This window comes from Gracilinanus agilis, chromosome 1 (genome assembly GCF_016433145.1).
Source record: "Gracilinanus agilis isolate LMUSP501 chromosome 1, AgileGrace, whole genome shotgun sequence".
In the NCBI taxonomy this organism is placed as follows: domain Eukaryota; kingdom Metazoa; phylum Chordata; class Mammalia; order Didelphimorphia; family Didelphidae; genus Gracilinanus; species Gracilinanus agilis.
The window spans coordinates 791,992,086-792,007,458 of NC_058130.1; the positions used below are offsets into that span (position 1 = coordinate 791,992,086).

The 15,373-nt window shown below is 38.6% G+C and overlaps 1 protein-coding gene and 1 pseudogene across 1 annotated transcript in view; one reads left to right on the forward strand and one right to left on the reverse strand.

The window, feature by feature from the left end:
- Positions 1–754: 754 nt before the first annotated feature.
- Positions 755–15,373, reverse strand: part of LOC123232493 (vomeronasal type-2 receptor 26-like) — a 34,956-nt gene continuing 20,337 nt past the window's right edge. Inside the window, exons 6-7 of the mRNA XM_044658944.1 lie at positions 8,823–9,678; positions 755–818 (exon numbers count right to left, since the gene is read on the reverse strand). Of these exons, the coding sequence (XP_044514879.1) occupies positions 755–818; positions 8,823–9,678 (920 nt within the window). The remainder of the gene's footprint in view (positions 819–8,822; positions 9,679–15,373) is intronic.
- LOC123232587 lies at positions 9,882–11,391 on the forward strand (annotated as a pseudogene).

Genomic DNA, 15,373 nt, shown 5'->3' on the forward strand with positions numbered 1-15,373 from the left:
TTCCCAGGCTATGGGGTGGAGAGAACAGTTCAGGGGTTTACTGCCCTATACACAGAAGGCTACTTCTCCATTGTAATATACTGAATTAGGGATTGGGGTGGGGTGTGGTAGGCTTATTGTTTCTGGTTTCTTGTTATGTACGCTTTTGTGTAAGGGAATGGAAAATCCTAGTGCAGTTTGCTAGAGTTTAAAATCTTAAACATTAACTCACTATTTGATGGTTTGTTATGAGGCGATTTTAGGGGAATTTCTGTATTAATACATGCAAAGGTGGGAATTTCCTAGGAGTCTGTAGGGGGGGGGTCTGTAAAAGCTCTAGTAACAGCCTTTACTATTCTTCTATATTTCCCTAGGGCTGAGTAGGGATATTGATCACAATAATTTCAATAATAAGGAGTGTTAGTAAGAGAAGAGTCACACAGGTGTATCTGAGTGGGTGGGTTTCCATCCTTCCTGAGGCTGCCATGAACTTCCTCGAGGTTCCCCCATGACCATGTCAGACAGGGTGGATTTGATGGCCCCTAACTTATATGTTATATATATGTTGTAGAGGATGTATAGGTGGTCCACTTTCCCATTGAAAAAGGGCTAATTTCAAAAAAATTTTATACAGTTTTTTCTGAGTTTCCAAAATTGAAAAAATTCTCATAGTTAAAAATTATGACTAGTCTCATAATTCAATACCAAGATAAGTGTGCTAATTCCAGAACTGAATCACCAGACTGAGTCAGTGTGGTTTCATATATTTCCACAATTATCCATTTGCTAATCCTTTCGATTTCTCAAGCCAAATACTTTTTACTCTTGCATTATGTGGACTCAGCAAGATAATATATCACTTGGAATTAAAGATACAGCTTAGTAGCCCAGAACTGGATAGCAGGATGGAGAAGATCTCCACAACCACCATGGCTTTGCCTTTGGTGCTCTCGTATGAGGGCAGGAAGGAGACCCACACACTACAGAATATCAACATACTGAAAGTGAGGAACTTGATATCATTGACGATGTCAGGGAAGCTTCTGGCCAAATAAGCCACTGTGAAGCTGCACAAAGCTAAGAGGCCAATGTAGCCCAAGACAGAATAGAATCCAAAGACAGAGCCTTCATTGCATACAACGATGATCTAATTGGGTTCAGAATGTATGTCTGTGTCTGGGAAGTGGGGAGAGAGTCCCAGCCACATGCCATACAGAATCACTTGAATCCCAGAGCAAAGGAGTACAGTACAGTTGGACACTCAAGGTCGCAGCAATACCTTACTCCTGCTCCCTGGTTTTGTAACCTTAAAGGCCGGAACTACCAGAATGGTTTTTGCTAAAATGGAAGAAACAGCCAGAGTGAACACAACCTCAAAAATTGTTTGTTGGATTAAGCAAGTGGCTGCAGTGGAATGTAAATGGTAAAAAATTATGGTTGGACTGAATATTTAAGAGTTTTGTTACCACTAATTTAATGAATTCCAAGTGACTTTTATGGTAATTTATTTACAAAATATAGAAAGAGTGAAAGTAAGAAAATCAGAGAGGATAGGGTAAGATATCTAACCTAACACACTAAATATTTTACTCTGGCCCCTGACTCAACCCAGGCAGAGCTAATTAGTCCTCAGCCAGAGGGGGATCAGCCTTGAGTTGAGGGTCAAGAGCCAAGGGCCTGGGGATGAATAAAGCAAGGTCTTCAATCACAATACCTCTCTCAAGAGGAGAGTCCCTTCAGAAAAATCCAGCAAGGAGTCAGTCTTTTTCACTCACCCACATAGTAGTTCTAAAGAGAAATAGAAAGCAGCCCAAGGTCCTCAGCCAGAATTCCTCTAGGTGAAATAGAGGGCATCCAACTCAGGCTCAGAGCTCTGAAGAAGTGTTCACAGGAAATTGTAACACCTTTTTAAAAGGCATTTATTTTGCATCACTTCCTGTGCATTCCTTCCATTTTATGTGTATCAATTTCAGGCTAAAGCTTTGCTTAGAACTGCCCAGGGGGCAGTAAATCGATTCTGATTCATCAGCCACTTTCACACACATGAGTTACAGAATTCCCCCACTCAGGTGTAAGTGGGGTGTTTACATTTTTGGTGATTAAGTCTAAAAATGGGCAGGGTAGAGTCAATTCCATCTTCACAATCATCCCTGTGATCAATTGGGGATACTGATCTCCCCAACTGATCATTTGACATAATCATCTTGTACCTCTAAGAATCTTCTAACTACAATAGTTAGAGATAAGAGGGAAATAAAAAAGACAGAGAGGAGAGAGAGAGAGAGAGACAGACAGACAGACAGACCAATATTTTGTTAGGCACATTGAGAAAAAGCCAATTAGGGGACAGGCCCCCTTTGGCATAAATGTGTATATTCAAAATAATTGTGTTCAACACCCTTCAGTTTAATCAACTGCACCCCAGAGTTCATTGTGGATCTTCTTGATTCAGTGTAGATTCTGCAGGTATCTTTCTCCAAGCAGTTCATTTTCTGGATTCAAGGAGTTAGAAAACTTATTTTCTTGAAATTTTTTCTCAAACAAAATTTTAAATCTTGGATTTTTATGAAAATACAATCCCCCTGAAGAGGGTGTTGACCTCTCAGATCAACTCAGGATACATGATTGAGTCATGGGGGTGTATGAGTCAATTATCAAAAGAAAAACCAAAAACATAAAAAGAAAAATAAAGAAGAAAAAATTAAACTTTGGGAGAAATAAAAATTCAAAATCTGAATCAAAATATCAAAAGCCTATGTATATAAAAATTTCTTCATGATAGGCACTTGTATTAGGGTCCAATTAAAGTAATTTCATAAAAGATCTTTGTATTGAGATCTAGTTAAAGTAAATTCTGTTCCACAAATCTGTAGATCAAAATGCAGTAATATTGCACTTACCCATTTGCAGCCAGGACTGTAGGAAATTGCCATACTATAAGAGAGAAAAAAGCACTAGATTTACTTATAAAAGGGAAGTGTCATTCCCTTGTCTGATTTACCTTCCTTCTCAGAGGTAGGGCAAGTCAGTACAGCCAATTTTTAGGTACTTGATAGAAAATATTTCACAAGGAGTGTGGTATAAGGTGTCCTGCATCTTAACATATGTCAAGTGCTGCAACCTCAAGTCTCACACTAGGTTCAAGTCTTTTCATATTGGCGTAGAAGTTCAACAGTCCTACGTAGATTGGTTTGGTCCTTCTTTGACCTTGTGCTCCTAGGCACTGTGCAGCTTCTTATCAATGCCATTGGCGTTGATTGGTCTCCTTGACCTTGTGCTTCTTTGTACTATATAATAACTCTTTTGTTCCCTTCTCCTGAAATCAGACACAAGCATTAATCATAGTCCTATATGATTTATCAATAAATGGCAGGTTTCCATAGTCTAAAGCTTTTGGGTATGCATTTATATTATAACAAATATATTTTTTACCTTCTATTACAGGAAAATCAAAAAAAGATTAATACTGTTTGTATGTACATTAAGTATAAGAAATAAGAAAGGGAAAGAATCAATTATTCTATTAAAAATAAAAGGAAAAGCAATAATAAAATAAAAATTCAGGAAAAGTATAATATGTTTCCAAAAAACAGTCTCCACTTGTCTATGGGCTAGTATCTCCAATTCATGTGAGAGGAAACAGTCAATCAGTTTGAATAGAAAATGCTCTCTTTACATGTGAGAAATGAATCCAAGAGTTCTTTCCTCCAATTTTTATAGCTGTTAGAGTTATTTCTGATTGCCTGGACCAAATTCCTACAGTTCATCATTATGTGGCCCTTCTTCTCAAAGATGTGGCTGGTAAGGAATTGAGAGTTAGATTCTTGGAGAAGGGCAAGTTGAGTATCATGCCCTTTTTCTTGTTTATCCATCACTTTATCTATCACTTAAAGATATTAGTGCCTTCTGAATCTTGCCCAGTAAATCGTTAGTCTTTTCCTGTTTTCCTTTATGGCCTTTAAAAAAAAACAGCAGTACTCCTTAACTCTTCAAGATCCATCTCAGGCCACATTGGGCAATGCATTTTAAAGTAATCTGGGAACACTCTACAAAAGTTGTTGACAAATTGTGCCCCTATTTACCTAATATCCTTTTCAGTAGAAAGGTCAAGGTCCAGGTATCTACCTCCTAGCTCAATGAGACTATCCATGAATTGGGAGGGTGTCTCATCATCGGATTATGTAAGGCATTCAAATTTGGTCCATGTACCCAGCCTTTTGGAGCATTCTGGCATTGCTTTAAGAAATGCATGCCTAGCACAATTTAATTGTGCATATTCTTCAGAGTTATAGTCCCATTTAGAATCCTGAGATGGCCAGTGTGCTACCTTGTGCCCTTGGAGTTTGTTAACATGAGAGATGATCTTATTCCTCTCACATTCTGTTAGGAAGAGCTAGAGCAATTTTTCAACATCTTTATAAGAAGGGTCATAGTGAAAAAAAATCAGCCATCTTTTTTATTACTACTATTGGATCTTCTTCATAGGTAGGACTATATTGTTTAATTCCTTTACATCTTGGGGTGCGAAAGACGTATGTTGTTTTAATGTTACCACATCCCCATCATGTCCTATTGTGGACACTTCCCTTAAGGGGAAAAGGCCATCATAGGAATCAGAATCAGTCTGTGGTCTCAGTTTCTTTGGAGTTGTTTTCATGCTTACTGAGGCAGTATGGGTAGGAATTGGTATGGTAGGAAGACAAAGTTTCCTTGGGGTTGGTATAAAGATGTAATGCAGGCCAGGGCATTCTGGAACTTTGCAGTTGGAACACTGAGGAGGCAGGACCAGTGACCATTGGTGAGGAGCACAGGGTTCTGGGTAAGAAGAGCAAGAAGGAACACCTTTGGAGGGATGGTAAGGTGGGAAGGGATTGTATTTGGGCTGTGTGACCTTCTGAAGTGAGTCCTAGAGTTTTTTCCTCAGACTTCCTAAGAAGACTCTGGATTTATGCTGGTTCCTAAAGTTAACTCAACATTCTACAACAGCTTCAATTGAGTTGGGCAGGGGTGTCTGGACTTCTGTTGGAGAGCTGGTCCCTGGACCCCATTTGTTTTGGGCTTTGCCCTACAATGTCCCTATGAATCTAATATCATTCATAGTATAGACATATAATTTTGGCCATAGGACAATGAAGCTGCATTTGAGGAATGCAAAAATGAGATTTTGGAGGTCTGAATCTCTGTGGATACCTGGCATAGTCAAGGACTGGGGGAGATTAGGAAATTGCCCTATACCCTCTTTCATGTGAACCCCATTTCCATTTCTTTGTTAACAATTTTGAAATTAAAACCATTTAGTTCTCTAGTCAGATCTGTGTGTATCCTATTGGTGGGAGGCAGAGTGAGAAGTTTAAGGAAGGGGGGCAGGATGACCTCCATTTTAGCCTGACCTATAGCTGGGAAATAAGGGGAGATTTCTGGGTACCCCCACTGGCACCAACATCCTAGCAGTGTTACATTCAATTTCTCTTGAGCAGATAACTTCCCTTTAACTCACCAACCCTGGCACGATATTACAGTGACCCCCATTTTCTCAAGAAACCCTATTTTATCTCCTAGTAAGGAGGGGTGGCTGAGAGGGAGCAAAGGACATTTTACATCTTTCTAGTGGGTTACTAACTACACCTCACACTTTCTAATCACCCCATTTCTTACAAGTTGCCAGCCAGGCATGAAGAACTAAAATAAAATCTAAATTTAATAAGAATCCTTATGAGAAAGATAGGCAGCAGCCATATTGGGTAGGGCTTATATAGCAACTCTCAAGGGATATACTTCTCTTGAGAAGAAATTTAACAGACATACTTAAAGGCAAAGTCATCAAAGCCTAACTATGGAATGGGCAATTGGCAAAACTCTCTTTATATTGATCAGCAGCTACTTAATGCTATATTCTTTTTGGAGCATCTTCTATGGGCTGTGGATAGAAAGTATTCCACATTATTTGTTACAACTTATACACCTGGTGGACACATAGCATTGGCTGAATCTAGAGCTAAAAATTTTTTTCGCATTCATACCTACAACCATGGCTGTACTTGCATTATTCTTACAGTTCTACTGGACCATAAAAAAAGCTAGTGGGGCAAATCTTGGGGTACAAGGCAGAAGAGAAACTATTCTTGACCACAATAAAAGAAGAATTAGCTAAAATGATAGAAGTAGAAATTGGAAAACCCTTGAAGGGGGAAAAAGGTACAAGGACCAGAGACAGTCATGTAGTTAGTGGAGTCAGAGGGTGCAAACCAGTAGAGGGCTGAGACAAATGCAAAACCAAAAGACAACACAACAGAAGGAGCAGAGGCAGAAATTCCCATTTTGACTCTCCAGGACCAAACCATTTTGCAAGGGGATCCTGGGATAGTCCACCTAAAGACTCATAAGCCATTTTCTAGTGGGGACTTAGATAGCATGAAGAAATACATGCCTGACTGGTACAATAATCTGCAAAAATGTGTCAAGAAATTTAAACATGCCCTAAGATTTATAATCTGCCATTCAGGGACATTGAGATACTTTTAGGGGAGCTTTTTACATCCACACAAGCCAAGCAATTTATCCTGGAAACTAAGGATAATAACAACCTAACCTAATGGCCAGCAGTATACTCAGACCTAGAATTATCTAACCCAGGGAATGATGCATTTTTAAAGAGATATAGAAAGGACCACACTGAAGCAATGCTTTCCCATGCAAAAAGACCAAATAGCTGGGGAAACTTAGAGGGATTCCAACAATAATCTGGGAAGAACCCAATTGCCAACATATCTGGAGGCAGTTTATAAAGGGAAGCAATTTGCTCATCAGAACTTATTTTAATTTTCATTGCTATGGGAGGGAGGATTTGTTTCTAGAGGATTTAAGACTGCTTCATAAGTTTGCTTGAGTTCAAATGAAAGGGAAAAACAAGAAGAGAAAAACAAAGATGATACCATCTCAGTTCTTAAAAGACAGCTTAAAGAGGCGAAAACAACAAACAAAAGGAAATTTAAGAGATAAAATCTTACCCACCTTACAAACTAAAAATAACACTAGAACCCAGTATCAATACAGAAAAATTCCAAATAATAGATGTTTTTATGAGGGAAAGTGGGTCACCTTGTACGGAAATGTTATTATAAGGAACAGATTAATTTTAATAACAACAACAACAATAATATCAGGAGAAGTAATTACACCAATACATACACAAACTCAAGATGTAGCCAGAATAACTCTTACTCAAGAAAAAGTAACAGATGCTGTGACCATGATTGTGGAAATTCTGGGAATGTAAGAAGCACAAATGATATCCCTGATACCAAAACAATGGAAAAGTATATTTTACAGGGAGCCCGGCCTCGCTATTCTGGAACCCAAGTTAGTGCATGAAGCCAGGAAGCAGTATTAGCAATCAAAGCAATAGAAAAGGTGTGCAAAGACAAAAATGCAAAAGAAAACCAAAAGGATACATTTTGGGACATAAAAATAGATAATAGGGATGGTAAAGCAAAGAATAAGTGTAAACAAATGAGAGAAGAGGAGATGCAGTTTATCGAAGATGTGGAAGACATTAAAAATGAAATTTATGGGACAAAGATAACAGATAAAGATTCTTTAAAATACAAACAAATATAAATGCACTTACAAAAGCATGGGAAACCAACACAAGTGTTATCCTAATAGGAAAGAGCATAAGCAAAGACATTAACCCATGCAAAGTACAAGAAGAAGCAAATTCAAACCATAAATCTTTAAAACACACTGACAAAAAAAATCAACAAACATGCAAAATCAAAACATGCAAACAGAAAACATGTTTCAAGAGCAATTACTAATAAGATCAAAAGTAAAAGTTAAGGAAACAAAGTCATTAGGGTGTTCTAGACAACTTAAAACACCAATTGCTAAAGAAACAGACAATACAAATCAAATCTTCACATGTGAAGTTGGGAAGGAAAGACAAACATTAAGATCCTTAGGCATGCAAGCAAGGAAGCCCTCCAAAATTTGGTACAAGTAAAAGTTATACTAGAAATTAATTATTGGAAAATAACAATAATTTCAAAGCTAAACCCCAAAAGCAAAGAGTTTATTCCTAAAGCTTCTCCTTGGATAAACTCAATCCCAAATGTACCAATATTTCAAGCTTACAAACACACAGAAGTGCCTGTAGAAGGATCTAATAGATTAAAGGAAAATAAAAAGAAAATATTGAAGCAGAAGAGTGGAAGTAAAGAGATGAAAAGAAGGTAGAGTAAGAGATTTATATTCAAATCTAGCTTTAGTATGTCAGGGCTCCAGAGGCCCAGCTGGAGAGACTAAAATTTAATTAACAAGGGGTTTAGCCACAAGGGCTTCTTCCAATCAAGGGAAACTCCAGGAAGCTAGTGTCTCCTGGGAGGTTAAAGCAGTAAGCCTTCTTCACTCACCATGTGTAGCTCTAAGAGAGAGATTTAAGAACAGTCCCACCGAGGTCTCAGGATCCCAGGTCCAGCGACCCTCCATGTTCAAGCAAGAACCAGAAGAGAATCCAGCTGAACTCCCTGAACTCTCATTTAAAGATCTTCTTTTGCATCACTTCCTGTGCCTGCCTCTTAGTTTACATGTCCAATCACAACAGATGCTTTTCTTAGGGCTACCCAGGAGGCAGTCAGTAAATTCTGATTCGTCACTCACTCTAGCACACATGGGTCACAGATCTCCCAACTTGTGAGTTGAGTGGAGTTGTTTACACTTTTGGTGATTAGATTTGAGAATAGGCAAGGTAGATTCATTATCACATTACTCCTCCATTTTGGCTCCATGCCAGGAAGTCTCAATTTGATTTATTTCTTATGCATTCCTGAATGTTTTGAACTGGCCTCAACAAAATCACATAACACTTGGGAATAAAGATGCAGCCCAGTAACCCAGCACTGGAGGCCAGTATGGAGAAGATCTCCACCACCACCATAGCTTTGCCCTTGGTGCTCTGATATGTGGGCAGGAAGGAGACCCACACACTGCAGAACACCAGCATGCTGAAAGTGATGAACTTGGCTTCATTGAAGGTGTCAGGCAGGTTCCTGGCCAAGAAAGCCACTGTGAAGCTCCCCAGTGCTAGGAAGCCAATGTAGCCCAAGACACAGTAGAAACCAATGACAGAGCCCTCATTACATTCAATGATGATCTGATTGGGTTGTGAATGTGTGTCAGTGTCTGGAAAAGGGGGAGATATTCCTAGCCAGATGCAACACAGAGTCATTTGAATTCCAGAGCAAAGAAAAACAATGCAGTTGGACACTCTAGGTTGCAGCCATACCTTACTCCTGCTCCCAGGTTTTGTAACCTTGAAGGCCAGAACTACCAGAATGGTTTTTGCTAAAATGGAAGAAATAGCCACAGTGAACACTATCCCAAATGTTGTTTGTCGGAGGAGGCAGGTGGCTGCAGTGGGACGGCCAATGAAGAGCAAGGAGCAGAGAAAACACAAAGTGAGAGAAATGAGGAGAGTGTAGCTGAGGATCCTGTTATTGGCTTTCACTACAGGTGTGTCACAGAACTTCACAAACACTCCTAGAATCAGAGCTGTCAGCATAGAGAACAAAAGAGCCACACAGACTAGAGTCATTCCCAGAGGTTCTTTGATATCCAGGAAGGTAATTGTTTTGGGGAGGCAGTGATCTCTCTCCTTATTGGGATACTCATCTTCAGGACACTTCATACAATACTTCATATCTTTAGGGGACAAAAACCATCTCATCATTTAATGTTTTAAAATCCTCCCTATTCTCAAACCTGGGATACAGAGAAAATAACTTAGGTCAAGCTATTGGGACCTAGAGGGTGGAACTTGACTCTGTTATAGAGAAATAGAGATCTTAGTTAGCAAAGAGAAGGCTTTACTGCAAATGGAATTTAGATCGTTGAGAGTGGACAGTATGAACCTGTCTCTGAGGACCTGGTCTTATGGTAGGTTTGGTCAGACACATCATCTGTGAAGCTGTTTTTCTGGATCTTGGACTGAGTAACATCTTCTATCAAGCTTCCCAGTGAATTAGAGAGGTAGATACTTGGATTTGTCTTTTTTGGTGGACACAAAGACCAACCCATCTCCCTCTCTTCATATTTGGATTAACTTGCTGTATTTCCAGTCTCCTGTATCTCTTTGAAGACTTCATCACTGGACACCTTTGTGAGATTCCCCTGTTCCCAGCAAGACCTTGCTGTTAGCAGTCTGCTGATAAATCTTAGCCACTAGAGTTGTTTAATCCATCCCTATATCAAGGGGTGGAGATTTATAGATCTTAGAGGCAGTTTACCAAATTCCCTTCATTCCCCATCCCATTTAATCATTAAACAGTTCAGTTATCACAATCCTGCATTGTATATCCTTACCCAGACACCTAGGTTGACACGTTGAACCCACTGCATATTCAATGTGTTTTCCCTGCTTTTATTTAGTTTTCTCTTAATCCAGCCACTCCAAGCTAAGTGTTGTTACTTGCATTTATTCATTTACCCATTCCAGTTCCTTTTATTCAGTTTACTCACTTAACTGACACACCAATCCCATTTTACCACTAACAGTTTTGGCACCCCACTTCCCCCACTTTAATTAGTTATTTATTCAGTCACTTACTTCAACCCTCAACATATAATTATAGCCACCTTGGTATAGCCACCAAGGTAATTAAGCCCAGGTCCACTGTGTCCATTACCTTTATAATTTGGAAGGTCTGGATCAAGCTATTTCTCAACATTTACCTTTTCCAATTGAAGTAAATTGTTCCTCAATCATATTCAGTTCTCCCGGATCAGTCCAGATGGTGAGGTAGACTACCCTGGCAAGTTGAAAGTTTGGGTCATGTACACACTCAATGGAGGGCAGTTAACAGTGAATTACAAAGCCCAGACCAGCAGCATTATGCCTGTCAACATGACCAACCACTTTTTCTTCAACCTGGCGGGCCAGGGTTCTCCAAATATATATGATCATGAAATCTGTATAGATGCTGAAGCTTATTTGCCTGTGGATGGTACTCTGATCCCAACTAGAAAAGTGGAATCTGTGCAGGGGACTGCATTTGACCTGAGAAAGCCTGTGGTACTTGGAAAGCACTTTGAGAAGTTCCAGATCAGTGGTTTTGACCATAACTTCTGTCTGAAGGACTCACAAGAGAAGCATTTTTGTGCAAGGGTTTGTCATCCTCCTACTGGACGGACACTAGAAGTATATACAACTCCACCCGGGGTTCAGCTTTAAACGGTCAATTTCCTGAATGGAACACTGAAGGGAAAGGGGGGTGCTGTGTATCCAAATACTCAGGCTTTTGCCTTGAGACCCAGAACTGGCCAGATGCAGTCAATAAGCTACATTTTCCTCGTGTACTGCTCCAGCCAGGTGAAGAGTATAACCACACTACTTGGTTCAGGCTTTCTGGGGCCTAAGGAGGTTCACACTGGCCCTACTGGATGAAGAACATGGATAATGGAGACATAGCAAAAGCCTCTTTGGTGACCCAGGTTTCCCCTTCATAAAAGGGGACATATATGTTTCAAGGAGCTCAAAGTAATCAAATGGGTTGAAGTAATCAAAATGATAGCTGTTAGGTTAATTTGTCAGATTCTTAATACTGGTGATCTAAAATAACTGAACTCCAGACTGTGCTTAAAAGACAGCTCTGGAGCCTGTGCTAATGAAGGCAGCAAGAATACCATTCACTGTGATCCAAGATCTCTCCCCCTTGACTAGGTAAAATAACCGGGGACCATTTAAATCTTGACTTTACATTTTTCTTCTTTCCCTCTTTTTTTTAATCCCTTTCTCCCCATGCCTAAACTTTGAGTAGAGAGTTTCTGACTTCTTTTCTGGCTATTACAGACTTATCCCACTTTACCTTCACAAAATTGCTCCTGAGTCACAAAGAGATCCAAACTAGGGACATTAGGTACTTGTATTTCATATTATCTCCCTATAAGATGGCAGGAAAATGAGTTTAACCCATCTCTAAGGTCAGCAAAACTGTAACATCTTCCTCAGATTGGTAACAGTGAAATAGACTAAAATTAAAAGCTTCATGGAGTTGATCTCTTGGGAGTAGAGTAGGGTATTAGACACCAACTCTATATCTAGCTGCGAGAAACTCTTATTTTCTAGAATAACAGAATTGCCAGTATTTGTTCTGTGTTGATGATCTCTAAAATAACAGAAATGCCAGATGACATTGTTATGCACTCATGCCCATTCTGAATAAAACAAAATTTTGTAGGTTAAAATAAAATAATATAAAATAAAGATAATCTAGTCCATTACCCTCTTTTTATAGTGGAGGAAGCAAAAATCCAACCCAAATATCTTCCAGGAAGTCAAACAAATAGGATTTTTAAAAAGCAAGATTCAAATCCAGTTCCACTTATACTATCTATGGCTTTTCATTTTACCTTGACTACTTTTCTGTAAAGTAATGCATGTTTGCTATTTTTAAACCTTTATGTTCATAGAATTGATATTAATTATCAGTCCCAAAGCATAATAGTAGAAAATGCTAGGCAGTTGTGGTTGTGTCCTGTGAACCCTACATCTCTGGTTCTAACTCTTCATCCACATAACCATCAAGATTCCCCAAACATTCATTATTGAGGAAAATTCCCTTTTGAGCTGGTGGGAATTGAGCATCAGGTGATTTAAAAAATATTTACTACTCTATTATTACACAAAAATGCCTAGGTAACTTCCTCTTTCCCTTCACTATCCTCCATTAGAGAAATCATTTTTTTGATAAAATATATATATATTCATGTAAAATCATGTCTCATTTATTTCTGTATATCAGTTTTTCCTTTGGAGGTGGACAGACATAAGACCTTCAAACAGTATTTCTGATGCTATATATAATGTCCTCTTGGTTCCACTCATTTCACTTATCATAACTCCTTATAGCTCTCTCCATTTCCTTTAATTAATTTGTTCATCATTTCTTATGGTACAGTAGTATTCCATCATAATCATATAACAAATTTGTGTAGGTTATACCCTATTGATTGAATTTCCAGTAAGTTGATACCACAAAGACAAATTAAATAAATATTTTTGAAAATAAAGAATCCTTTACTTTTTCCATGATCGTCTTAGGAAATTTACTTAATAGTGGTATTATTGGATCAAAAGACATACACAGTTTTATAACACTATAATTATAATTCTCCAAAATGGTTGGATCAGTTCAGAGTTCCTCCAGTAGCATATTAGTGTTCCCAGTGCTTTTGACAGAAAGTTTGAGGGAAACGTGTGGATATGTCACTTGGTATTTCATAGAGTACTAGTTTTTGTGGAGGAGTTGTTCATTTTGTACTATTTAGGACTCCATTTTATGCTGCCCTTTTAAATGGAATCAGATGAGACAGCCTTTCCCATTTTTTTCTACTGTGAAGGACACATCAGAGTTCAGTAGAGTTAACAGAAGACTTTCATCCTTGGTAGAGAAGGATTTAGGCCATGGAACAGCAAATGGCTGCCTAGGAAACAGACATATGCAGTTTTCTGATGATAGTCGGCCATTGTCTATTCTGGTTTTTAATGTCCACTCCTGGGCATCTCCACTGTGTGTGTATCATCACTAGAATTTTCTCTGCTATCAAATTTCATACTTCATCTCTTCAGACTCGCCTGCTATGTATTTGGCTTCCATTACTGGGATTCAGGGACTTGAATGCCTCTCCTCATTAGGCCGACTCAAGGCCATAAGCTCTAAGTGATGACGGCCACCTAAAGAGATGACTAAACCATCCTAATTCTCACAAGCTCAGATCGTCTTTTCAAAAATGTATCAAGGAATAAATTGACTGATATTAAATGTCTACTCTGGAAATCTGGTTCTGATAGAAAGTCATAGTCATTTATACTTAAATTGGAGATTTCTTTTTTCTCTTTGACTTGACTTGAAACTGATTTTGATTTTGAACAATGAGCAACTTTCCTGTACCACATTACTCTAGTAGCTTACCTGTCACAAAAAGCCACAATGACTCTGTGGCTATATTTGAGCATTGGCAGACTTCTCTATTGTTCTCTATTCAAATGACATCTAAGACCTGTTCTAGCTTTCACAGTTTATAATTGTTTCAATAATCTCTCATTCAAGCATTCACTCACTTCTAATATTGCTCTGACTATGATGCCTTACTAGGTTTTGTAGGGGATAGAGTGTGGGGTCTAGAGTCAGGAAATCCTGAGTTTTAAATCCAGCCTCAGACACTTATTGACCCTGGGCATGTCAACTATTATCTGTCTATCTGACTTTATATTTAATTCATTTTTTATTTTTTATTTTTTTTATTATTAAACCCTTAACTTCTGTGCATTGGCTCCTAGGTGGAAGAGTGGTAAAGGTGGGCAATGGGGATCAGGTGACTTGCCCAGGGTCACACAGCTGGGAAGTGTATGAGGCCAGATTTGAACCTAGGACGTCCCATCTCTAGGCCTGACTCTCAATCCACTGAGCTACCCCAGCTGCCCCCATGACTTTGTATTTTTAAAAAAGGAAAATATCTCCAAGAGTTGTTGTAAGGATCAAATGAAATCTTAAGTATAAAGGATAAATATATAGTATATAGAAACTGAGATCTTCATGATGGCCATTATTATTTTATTATTTTTAATTTCAATCATCCAGATAGTTTTTCTCCTGAGCTGACCATCCCACCATTCCCCAAATTCAGGCTAAATTTCTCCATCTATTACTCACCTAAAGTAGTAAAACTCCCACCTTGAATTTACTTTCTGAAGCACAGTCTTTCTGTGGCTGAATCTCTTTCAGCTGAGAGTACATTCTTCAGACACACCTTCATCTACACTATCTTCTGAAGCATTTATTCAGTTACAAAACTTAGGCCCTGAATATCTCCATTTCCTTCTTAATACATATGTAATCTGAACAAGATCATAGATTTTGTCCTATAATGTATAGTGGATATCATCTGTAACAGTCATTTAATTGTAGAAATAAAAGCATTATGGACCACAGAATGAAATGACTTCCCCAAGGTCAGACAGATAATAAGTAGCAGAGATATTTGAACCCTAGTCCTCTGACCCCATATTAATTATTCTTTTTTTCTGATTGCCTTTCAAATCATAGACAAGATAAGAAGGACCTCTTATGCCATCTAAACTTATCACATTACCAGTATAGGGAAATGGAAATCAATAGAAGTTATGTTATACACAGGATCACACAGCTACTGCGTGTATGAAATACAATTTAACTTTGAGGTTTTCCTGACTCCGTATCCAGTGCTCTATCTAGTATACGACAAGAGAGCAAATGTACTTTGAGGTGTGTGGATATCCAAGGAGGGCTAGCATTGCTCCTACGAAGACTTGCAGAGCCTTTTTAGAATTCATTATCCACCTTTGATGTTCACTTGGCTG